The sequence below is a fragment of the Thamnophis sirtalis genome, unplaced genomic scaffold (assembly GCF_051295495.1).
Source record: "Thamnophis sirtalis isolate CommonGarterSnake01/CBP01778 unplaced genomic scaffold, rThaSir2_p1.2 scaffold_2, whole genome shotgun sequence".
NCBI lineage: Eukaryota > Metazoa > Chordata > Lepidosauria > Squamata > Natricidae > Thamnophis > Thamnophis sirtalis.
Genome location: NW_028261382.1, coordinates 134,809,633 through 134,821,942, shown reverse-complemented (window position 1 = coordinate 134,821,942; position 12,310 = coordinate 134,809,633). Strand labels below are relative to the sequence as shown.

General features: G+C 36.1%; 1 protein-coding gene across 2 annotated transcripts in view; it reads left to right on the top strand.

Moving 5' to 3' along the window:
- The window catches only part of CUNH8orf34 (chromosome unknown C8orf34 homolog), a 92,853-nt gene that overhangs the window by 11,171 nt on the left and 69,372 nt on the right, over positions 1-12,310 (top strand). For both annotated transcript variants that reach the window (XM_014056606.2, XM_014056605.2), the window contains exons 2-4: positions 2,275-2,422; positions 4,644-4,775; positions 7,373-7,501. In XM_014056606.2, the coding sequence (XP_013912081.2) occupies positions 2,275-2,422; positions 4,644-4,775; positions 7,373-7,501 (409 nt within the window). The remainder of the gene's footprint in view (positions 1-2,274; positions 2,423-4,643; positions 4,776-7,372; positions 7,502-12,310) is intronic.

Here is a 12,310-nt window from a genome sequence, read left to right as displayed (position 1 = left end):
TTGAAATGCTTTGAATACCTGGTTGCTCTCCCAACCAGAAAGCAAAGGTTGTACCAACAGTAATAGGCGTCGTAGGTGAACTCCCACAGAGTTAGATCATCACTTGAAAACTATCAGCATTGACAAAATCACCATTCATCAATTGCAAAAGCAGCTTGTCTTGATACAGTTTATATCCTGCGACAATACTTTTAACACCATTGAAGTTAGCATCTAACTATCCCAGGTCTTTGGGAAGGACTCAATAGGTAATCAAAAATGCCAAATCTTGTCCAAACATTTGGCTGAATGTGTGACAAACCAGTAATAATTTATGTATATAAATTGCTTGGCCACCCAAAGCGAATGTACTTCATGAACAACCTGTCTGGACAGATATGAAATACTTCAGGCTCATAAAATTTTCTGTAGTAATAGACATTTGTTTTCACTGCGCAACTTCAGAAGTTGGATGTTTAGACATCTGTTTCAAGATCCTATTAAAAAGAAGTTAATCGAATTATGGGGAAATTGTGATATTAAGAGAAATGGAAATGGAAGAATAGCTGCATGTCTGAAACAGTTGAATCACTTTTCAGTTAATTGGATGAATAGTGTAGATGAAATACATGTTTCTAGGCTGAGTGTTTACTTTTAGGAAGCACTGCAGATGTTACAATGGTATTCATATTATAACTACCCTGGATGTTGCTGGTATATTCATCTCAGTTCATCCAGCACTATTGTCCCACTCTTTTCCTTATCTTATCCATCCATTCCTTTGTCTATTCTTGTTGCTCATGCATTGTCTGCTCAAAGCTGATGGTTAGTCTTAAGGCTAGTTTCTATATAGTTGCAGGATTCTCTTGGGGCTTTTTTAGAAGGAAGAACTAATCCACCCTTTAAAAGTATGCTATAATTGTCTTAAGCCAAGAGAAGAAAGATGGATGCTGTTGATCCCATTTTCATAAAGGACAGAAAAGCAGGTAGAAGAGAGTAATAATCATAATACAACATTATGCTTTATAGACAAAATATAATGATCTGTAGTGTTTGCCCAGTGTAGAGAAGGAAAATTGGTGGGTCGGTGTTTTCACAAACATGTGCACCTGTATGTCACACCCATAGATATGTGAACATTTGAACAAATTAGCAGCTACTGCACCATTCTTCCAAGAATTGAAAAAAACTCATTGGGGTACCATGTGTTCACTAAGAATAATTGTGTAGGCTCGACTGCATTTAATTAATAAAAAGAGGAAAGGTAATATTTTAAATTAAATGTGTTTGACACAGGATTCTATATGTAGAAAACATTATAACTAGCTGAACTAAGTCAGTTTGAGGGATTTGATAGTCCTATGAGCTGGATTTTCTTGATGATTTAGTTTGTTGGTGTTGAAAGATAATGAAATGCAAAAGGGGAAAGATTACTAAAACAGAGCAATAAAACACATTAATTGAGAAACATATTTGCAAAAATCCTTTCAAAGCATTAGTTTTGTTAAAGCATGTAGATAGTGGTTTCAACAAGTTGAAATCCAGTGAACAAAATGCTGCAATAAAGAAGAAGGTTGCATAATAATCTGGAATAATTAACTTGCATGTAAAGAATTAAGTCTTTTCTATGCTGGGATCTGGAAGTTGCCAGGTACTTATTAAAGAATTAATGAGTTCCTTGAACATTTTAATAGTCTGATTTTTTAAAAAAATATACAAATGAAGAAAATCATACGATAATTTTAATAAAAATAATTTATACACAAACCAAGCATGTTGAATTATTAACTGGATTTATACCAAGTGCTCGGTTGTAGTGTACAATGTTTGATTCTAATCAAAGTGGCCTTTAAACCTTGGTTTATGACTTTCTGCTCTATGAAACTTACTCAACAAACCATAGTTAAACAAAGAATGTACTGAATCCAACTAGCCCTTTCTGCCAATTAAATAACTCTGGACTTTTCATATGGTTAAAGAAGAAGCATTCTTAGGGTTTTGTTTTGTTTTTTGCTTTTATTTTAAAGTGTAAAATAAATTACATGGATCAGATTTCTAAACTTCTGATCCAATTTTTCTTTGGCAGCTTTGTGCTCTTTGAGGTGGTTTCAATAATATATAGTTTTGTCATAATCTTTGAGGCGTTCAAATATTTTACCTTTTTTTGCAAAAAAAAAAAAAAAAGCCTAAAGGAGGGTTTGATTAATGAGAAGATGAATTATATTTCAAACTTCCACTGAAACAAGATGAACTTCAGGGCATGTATTTGATACATCTCCCCTTGATGTTTTTAAGGAACTAATGACCAGGCTAATAACAGAGACTCCTGATCATCCAATTCCATTTCTCATTGACCATCTTCAGTCCAAACAAGGGAGCCACGGCCACATTCAGAGAACGTTGTCTGGATCTGCTGCTCTCTGGGCAGAGAGTGAAGCTTCAGGTATGTAGAACAAGAATTATTCGTCGGGGCATTCTAAGTGAACACAATTTTGTAATCACTGTTTATCAAAATTGTTATGTTTTTATTACATCTTATTTATCTGCCCAGAGTTCATATGCCTAGAGATCCTATGTATTGGTATATCCAAAGTACTCATGTCTGTCCAAATTTAATTTATTGATTTACCTATCCTGAAGTTATTCTGGGTTTATCAAGTACTCTTTATTTCAGCCTAGTATCTTTATATTAATTCATCAGTTAAGTTCCAATGAAACCACACAATCTGGATGCCCCTCCGAAGAAGACGTCACATATTAATAGGTATACTGAAATATATTTCTCTTTGAATATTCTTCCTAACATCCAGATGTAAATTTCGAGTCTGTCCTGGCCATTTGATAATGGTGATAAACTAAAGACATACCATGTTTTCCCGAAAATAAGACCTGTCCTGAAACTAAAGCCTTGCCACATTTTTCACATGGGCAAAAATATAAGCCCACCCTTGAAAATTAATCCCCTCGACAACCCCCCTCCAGCCAGGCAGAGCACCGCTCACCAACATAGCAATATCCTGAAGGGGCCAAGCCGCAGGAGCCGGGGGGGGGGAGAAAGGCGCTCACATTGCTTGGTGCTTTTGGGATACTGCTAGGTTGGGGAGTGGTGTTCTGCCTGGCTGGAGGGAGAGTTGACGGGCAGCTGTTCCCTTGCGAACTGGCTCCCGAAGAGCCGGGCACAACCTCAGGGGGTGAAGCAGCCATGAGGTGACCACGCTCGCGAGCAACCACCTGGCAAACCCCCTCTTGAGCCGGGCAGAGCACCATTCACTGACCTAAGGGGTATCCCTAAGGCGCCAAGCAGCAGCCGCTCTAGGAGTGCGCTCTATGGTTGTGGGCTGGCTGCTGGAACTCTCAGTAAGAGAGTCTTCTAAACAGAGAGTCTTCCAGCAGCCAGCCCACAACCATAGAACGCACTCCTAGAGCGGCTGCTCCTGGAAGACTCAGCAGCTGAGTTTTGGAGTTTGGAACCGGAAAAGACTTTATGCTCGGAGCGCAGCGGTGACAGTGGCTACTGCAGGGAGAGCTGGGCCCAGACATGTTGAGGCTAGGGGGCATGCCTGCTGGGGGCGGAACAGACACTTGCGCAACCCCCTTCTCCAGCCGGGCAGAGCTCCATGCACTGACCTAGGGGGTATTTATTAATTAATTAATTTATTAATTAGACTTATATACCGCTTCATAGGGCTTTCAGCCCTCTCTAAGCGGTTTACAAGTTTTTTAGCAAATTGAGTCAGCAACTTGCCTCCACAGTCCAGATCCTCATTTCACCCACCTCGGAAGGATGGAAGGCTGGGGTAGACCTTGAGCCGGTGAGATTTGAACCGCTGAACTGCAGATCAGAGTCAGCTAAAGTGGCCTGCAGTACTGCACCCTAACCACTGCGCCACCTCGGCTCTATGCATTAGGTATCCCTAATGTGCCAAGCCGCAGGAGCTGGGGAGCGGGCAGAGCGTCACATGGCTTGGCGCCTTAGGGATACCCCCTATGTCAGTGAATGGCGCTCTTCCCGGCTGGAGAGTTTGCTGGGCGGTTGCTTGTGAGCTTCCTCACCTCATTGCTGCTTCGCCCCTGAGGCTGTGCCCGGCTCTTTGGGAGCCAGTTCTCAAGGGAGCAGCCGCCCGGCAACCCCAAAACAATAAGTCCTCCCCTATAAATAATCCCATGGCCATATTTTGTAAGTAAAAAGAAAATAAGACCCTGTCGTATTTTCAGGGAAACACGGTAGATCAGTATTTCATTCTACTTGTGGATCTTTTAAACCTATGAACAGATATATAAATGCCAAGAGTTTTTTTTTAATAAAGAAAATATTAAAGTAGCAATTTTCATGGTTATTTGGTTATACGAGTATGTTAAAAAAGAGTCATTCATGTCTCTTTACTATACTTGATATATTTTGGATTATGAAAAAGCTATTATGCAAATGCAGTTTTGGACTATGTGGTTTATTTTTTTTATGAACATCTATCAAAGGCAGACATAAATGTAAATCAAAAGAGAGTCATAATTTTGTAGAATGTAAATATTTGTTCATATCAATTCTATAACATTAAACATTTCTATATAATTATTATGTTGCACATATGCAGAATAATTTTATTTGTAGAGTTATGATTTCTTTATGTTTGGAAAAAATTAAGCAAATATATTTTTTCCATCAGAACATAAGGGAGCCAGAAGGGATTTCAGAAGTTATGATAAACCCTGGAAGACAAATGCAAAGAAGCCTAAAAAATCAAAAAGTGACCTTGCAGTATCCAGCATTTCTCCTCCATCACCAGAATCTAAATCATGTAAGGAGATATTAAATATAGTTTGTGGGATTTTTTCCAGCTTCTATATTGATATTTTGATTTTCATGTTTCTGTGGGTGTGTCTATAAACATAATTTTAAAATTTATTTAATAAATGTATGCCTGCTCTACTTTGTGATTTTCAGCAGCCTGAATCATGTAGAACAGGGGTGTCGTGACTTTTTCCCTCTTTGCTAAACCAGGCGGGGCAGGGCAGGGGCAGGGGCAGCATCTGGCCCGTGGGCCGCAAGTTTGACACCCCTGATGTAGAATAATAGTACAATGCTATTGCTTATGACAAAGTGCAGTTCAAATATTATTGCCTGTCTACTCAATATGCAGACTGCAGGATTCATGTTATACATATTCATTTGGATATGTATGAGATAATGCATTTGGATAGACATACTGTACTTTTTCAAGTATCAAGAGCTCCAACTGAGGTCAGCCTCTACTTTCCCTTTAGAGAACATGGATACATTTGTTTGGCCTATGGTTAAATTGGAAGTAGAATGTCAGTGTAGATTCTTGAAAACCTTGTGGTTTTGTCTAACTCCATTATGTACCTAAATTTTAATATGTTTTCACATATTGAAAACCACATAGCAGAATTTTTTTTAGAGATAAAAAGACATAACCGAAGTACATGCATAGAAAAAATGTAAAAAGAATAAAGTAGTTCATTACAATAGGAAACAAGAAAAGCTCTAAATTTACTTCTTGATATTAATACATTATGTTTCTTACATTACTTGGGAGGGTTAGGGTTAGGGTTGCATCTGATGTAAAAGTTAATAATTCAAGAATTATAGCAGGAGAATTAACCAACTTCAATGCTGGCTATAATAAATGCTGAATAATAGGATTCAGGAAAAGTTTTAAAAATATTAGTAATGAGTTATCCTAAACCAAGGGTATCAAACTGGTGGCCTGTAGGCCGGATGTGTCACATGCAGGCTACGCCCATCTCCAGGAAGGGGGAAAATGTTGTCATACATCACATGACATGATGCCGTGAATTTGTCACCTGTATCCTAGACATTTAGTAAAAAAATACTATAGTGATCATTGCAATTTTCAATGAGTTGGTGCTACTTTTGTTGAAGGCTCTTACTTTGTGCCATTGAAACCTGAATTAGAATTAATTTAAAATTGTGAATTAAAGAAAAAAAATGCCAGTAAAAGATTTGCAGTTTCATGATTATTTTTACTTGTGGGGATAATTTAAAAAGCCTTAAGTCATGTGAAAGGAGCTTTTTATTCCTTCTACTTAAATTAGTGGGTACTGTAATATGAAAAATGTGGATAGTTTTTCTCCTATTTACAAACGTAAGAATTTGACAGATTTAGGAGGAATGAAAAGAAATATTTCTTGAACTGTTGAATATTCTACCATCAGAAAAGGGGATGTAAATGATTTAACAAATTCATGGCGAATCAGGCTGTTATTGGCTGTTTTAGTGTCTCTATAATCTCAGGCATCATAATTTGAATACTAGCAGACAGAAAGCAGCAGTAAATATGATCTATTGCCATCTTGTCCATATTTATGAGCTTGTCTAGAAATGCTTAGCTATTATAAGTCAGAAGAATACTAGACTTGATGGACTCTTGTTTCAGGGTCTTCTATTCAGGGTCTTCTAAACTTTCTATCATTGTCATCCCAGTTCCTTGAAGTTAAGCAAGGAACTTCAAGTTAAGGGGGAAAGACCTATTCCATGGGTTCACGTCACATGGTATAGGACTTTTATTTTGCTGAGTTAATGGAAAAGAAAAAGAAAGCCAAAGTAATTTACAATAAAAAGTGGGTTATTATTCTAGAAATAAAAATAAAAAACTATGCTATTGTCCCAGTAATCCCACATCATTTATTGCATCATATTATAATGATGAAAACTCCTATGAACCATTATATACAAAACTGAAGTGATGAAATCAACAACTAAGAAACATATCACATGGACCTAGACAAAACATTAGGGAATAAACCCTAATTTTATTTATTTGCATCCTTACTTTAAAACACATTTTTTTTTTAAATTTAACAATTCCAAAACAACCAATGAGAATTGAGTATATTCAGTAACTACAGAATGCTATTGGTCGGGGGGGGGGCAATAGTGAATTGGGGAATGGACAAATGGAATGGAAAATCTTGAAATGACATCTAACTAGCAAGAACATTGCAATATTTCACTTCAGATCTCAGTGGTAAAAATAAATATTATAGTTAAAAATTTGCTTCTTAATATAGGTAAAGCTCTTGTTTCTTAAAACAATGAACTCCCTTCAGTATTTTTTACCCAGAAGACTTTGTAGAAGACTTTCTGAAAAAGAAACTTACTTCAATTTTCACTGTAACATAATTAGAAAGATTGAGTTTTAATATTTAAATTCAGCATGTTTAGAAATGATTGCATGTTCATAAAGATGTGAAAACCAGTTTTTATAGAAACAAAGCTACAAACGTTAGTTTCAGGTTTAAGATATTGGCTAAGCAACATGTAAGTTAGCACTGGGAAGATAATTTAGCACATGTGGAAGCCAGATTTTCCCCCAGATGTTTATAACCTGAAATTATGCTTTATTTTATTTAGTGCCACGATCAGTAGGACACTTGAAATGGGATTGGAAGTCAAAGTCAGAGCATCCTGATTTTGATGAATTAAATCATATCCTTCAAGAAAGTAAGAAACTTGGCAAAGCTCTCGAAAATCTTTCTCAAAGTAAGTTGATCAACACATCAAGCATGTACTGAAGAAGCATATTTCTATGAAATAAAGATTAGAAATTGTTGAAGGCATTACACATTTGACAAGTGTTTCATTAAAATAATCTTAAAGATAGTACCAACAGTTGGTGATACACATATTAACAGGATTAAGTCTGAACCATTTCTCTGCACAGTTTAAAGCACATTTGTTGACCTTTGGAAGATTGTTTGTACTTCATTTTTTAAAATATGATTTATGAAAAACGTCTAGCTTAAGACGTCTTTAAGAGTTTTGAAAAACTGGTCCAAAAAATAGAGAAATGGATCTAATTTAATCATAAAGTTAAAAGGCATCCATCTAAATCTTTCATTAGTTCCTTCCTCCTCTATTCACTTTTAGAAGACACTATTCAATTTTATGTCTACGTAATTTCTTGAAAAATAGTAATTGATTAAGATGACATTGAATGATACTTTTGAATGACAGATTGGTGCATTGTAATTGAGTACTAGCCAGCAAAATCGCTAGATTGGGGATGTCAAACTCAATTTCATTGAGGGCCACCTCAGGGTTGTGGTTGACTTTGGGGGAAGGGGGGGTATTGCTGACTGGGTAGGTTTGGCTGACTGGATGGGCGTGGCCAGCTTGACACTACTCCTGAAACTGCTGGCATGTTTCCTCTTCAAATTGAGTAGACTGGCCTGGATTACATTTTCCAGGACACCCCCTGCGGGCCAGATACAACTACATTGTGGGCTGGAGTCAGACTGCGGGCCTTGAGTTTGACACACTTGCTCTAGATGTATTTTTTTATATTTGTTGTCCTGTCAGTTTTTGTGTCATTATAAAAAGCATATGTTTTTATGGCTGAAATCTGCCACAATGCATTTTTTAGTAAACTAAATTTAATTTTATGTTGCAGTTACTCAAGTGTAGTATCTTTTTTTATTGCAACACTTCATTCCATTTTTATTTCTATTATGCATTGAATATGTCTTGTGTTTGTAAAATAAAATGGTTTATTCAGGCTGACTGAGCAGTTTTAGGATCTAGTTACATGTGCCAAATAATATTGTAGGTAAGAAGCTTGTTGTCTCATTAGAAAAGTGATGACAGAATAATATTCTGATTTAATACTGTCCATGTTGGAACTCAACATTGAAAAGGCAACTAAATCCTAATATTTCTTTGAACTTCTACAGAGCACAATGTCAGCATAATGTTACAAGAATTTTTGCAATAAGAAATCAAAATAATATTTTTTTTCAAATATCTTCAACTTTTTATATTAAGTTATTGATTTACAGGAGCAATTATATCTTCCATATGTTTTGATTGCCACAAGTACAGTATTAATACTTTTTCATATGAACATGTACTGAATGAGCCATATTCCATAATGATATATAGAGCCATAGGTTTGTATTAATAAGTGTAATCTATGCAGTCCTTTTCTATATCCATATATTGCACCAAAATAGGGGAAAAATTCTATATAGCTTATTTTGGCTTTGCTAGAATCTCATCTGAGACTTTACTGATACAGGGATTCCTTTTTCATTCACTATAGGCGTACAAATTATAAATAAATCAATAGCTCTGCTATTTTTCATTCATGGGTGCTTTGAATATAGCTACAAGGCAAGGGAAGAAACACACTGGAAACACATAGAAATTGGTACATTGTTGCAATTGAGTTAACATGATTATTCACACTCCTCCGTATGCAAAATATTTTTTAAATGCTTGAAGAAGACTTAACTCTTTACTGTCAGGCATGAAAGACACATGAAGTTCCAATTACATTGATTCATTGCTACTCATGCCTATGCATAGGAATCTACTGAACTAACAGCACTATTTTGGCTCTAGATAAAGGTCTATGAGATTCAAGAAAGCTGAACCATTGTGGACCATTTGTGGCTATGTAAAGACTCTGAACTGATTCTTCTTTTGACTCCTCCCAGGTTTTGCCACTCCTCCTACATTTCTGTGTACCCAAATAAATTCTCTAAGAATATAATGCTGTTGATTTTTTGTTGTTGTTGAATTACAGTTTTTTAAAAGGTAACGGTTCCCCTCGCACTTAAGTGCTACTCGTTCCCGACTCTATGGGACGGTGCTCATCACAGTTTCAAAGCCGAAGTGCCAGCACTATCTGAAGACGTCTCCATGGTCATATGGCCAGCATGACTCAACGCCGAAGGTGCATGGAAAACTGTTACCTTCCCACCAAAGTGGTCCCTATTTTTCTACTTGCATTTTTACGTGCTTTCGAACTGCCAGTTTGCAGAAGCTGGGACAAGTAACGGGAGCTCACTCTGTCATGCTGTGCTAAGGATTTGAACCGCTGAACTATTGACCTTTCTGATCAACAAGCTCAGCGTCTTAGCCACTGAGCCACCGCCTCCCTTGTTTTAGATGTATTTTGTATGTATGTTTTAGATTAATCATTCTTAAAATGAATGCATCAGAAGTACAGTCAAATATCCATTTTACTTTCATAAACTGTAATCAGTTTGAAAGAGAAAAGAGAAAAATGATCCTAACTGTACTGTTAAACCAGAATGCTTAATTCAACAGATTTAAGAATACAGTCTTTAATAATGCCATCTTCTGGCATTTCAGAAAAGTACAACATCAGTCTTTTGTTCTCAGTAAAACGGATATCTGAGGAACATACATTTTGAGATATTATGGCAGAAGGGAATCTAGTAAGCCCCTTATGTCTTTTCTGCTATAAAAATCATCTGAGTTACATTAAACTCATCTGCATTTAGTTGAAAGTAAGTCCCTGGGGAATGAATCTGAAATGGCTTCTAAAAGTAAAGCTTCTTTCATTTTAAGAGACACATTATGTTAATCTTGCAAATAAAGTTGAAAATGGAAATCAACTGTTAGTAGGAAATTGTTCCAGTAAATACAGTTATCAAAGCAGGGATTGTATAATAGGAGAAGGTTTTAAACATAGGTACAATTGTTAAGTGCTCTTTATAGAACTCTATAGCCCTTATGGTCTCTTCCTTTTTCCCATCTAGAAAAATATGCTGTAATATATTTCAGAGAAGTGCCATCTGAATAGGCTTTCTATTGTACTTCAGGGGATAATATTGTACAAACACAGAGAGTTTAATTGACTTTATTTACTTACTGTATTAAGGCTATCATATCAGTTATTTGAACTGTGGATCAATGGAAATCCCACTCTGAACTCATATTTTTCAAAATAAATATTTAATTTAAATAATTAAATGAACATTTATTTTAAATAAAAACAAACTAAAGAATTATAGGGTCTATGTTTCATAGTTTCTAATACATACATTCAATGTATTTGTTCAATGAATTAGAATAAGGATATGGTATGTTAATAACAAGAGACGTGGTGGCTCAGTGGCTAATACGCTGAGCTTTTTGATCCGAAAGATCGGCAGTTCAGCGGTTCGAATCCCTAGCATTGTGTAATGGAGTAAGCTCCCATTACTTGTCCCAGCTTCTGCCAACATATCAGTTTGAAAGCATGTAAAAATGCAAGTAGAAAAATAGGAATCACCTTTGGTAGGAAGGTAAGAGGGTTCTGTGTGCCTTCAGCATTTAGTCACACCGGCCACATGACCATGGAGACGTCTTTTGACAGTGCTGGCTTTCCGGTTTTGAAACAGAGATGAGCACTGCCCTCTACAGTTGGGAGCAGCTAGCACATATGTGTGAGGGGAACCTTTATCTTTACCTTATGTTAATAACAAGCAGACTGATTTGGTGGATATGCCTGAAAGAGGAACCAGCAAAAGCAAACTAGCATGTCTTTGTTAGCCAAAACCAAAAACTGGTCTATGAAACAAAAGTGCTTGATCCTAGAAATCAGAGTCAGAACACTGTGCAACCAAATAAACACAGAGTGACTTGATAATTGAGAAACAATTAATAATAGATATCTTTTAAAGGATAAATAACAGAGATTTAAAACTTGGGGAAAGATCATATGTGGAAATGACCAAAAATGTGTTCTGTGGTGTGTTACTCAGCTTTCTGAACCAAATAAACCGTGTAAAAGCTGATTCTACTTTCTACCTCTTGCAAACACCCACATCCTTAGAGATTGAAGAATCAGAAGTGTATTCTCATTGCTAAATTAATCCCTCCACGATTAAAAATTGATTAATAACTGGAAGCAAAGTGTTTTTACTCAATATATATACTTTGTAAATGTATATGCTTTTTCACATTGAATTGGCATAAAACTAATCCCCAGTAACAGAAGGCATTCTTAGATAATAAAAATGGTAAATGGTTTTAGGGGTGGTTGGGGGGATGTGTCTATTACATTACAGATGAAGAATCTCTCTGAATAATGAAACTTTTATTCTCTTATTTGAGCCTTGCATGAAGCATAATAAATTGTTCCTGGCAGTATTTCTTTGCAGATAAAGGCACTTTGCTTAACCTTTTTCCAAAGATTGCAAATCACTTCCTTTGAACAATCTGCAATCCTACTGTCTACCCACTCATAAAAAAAGAAAAAAGAAAAAGGATGGTAGAAAATCCTTGGGAATGATAGAAGTGACACATGAAGCAACATAACTAAATTGCGTTCTAATAAATGAGTATGTTTATAACTAGTTATGCTTTTGATGGCAGCCATTTCATAAATAGATAAGCCACTCATTGCCAGCCACTTTGTGAGAGCATCAATTATATGCTTTAAAAATTCCAAATATTGGAATGAACTCATCACATTAGGTATCCACATAAGATAGAGACTGTGAGAGTAATGTGAAAGTAATCAGGCATTATATGCCAGCATATTTTCTCAGTCAGTCT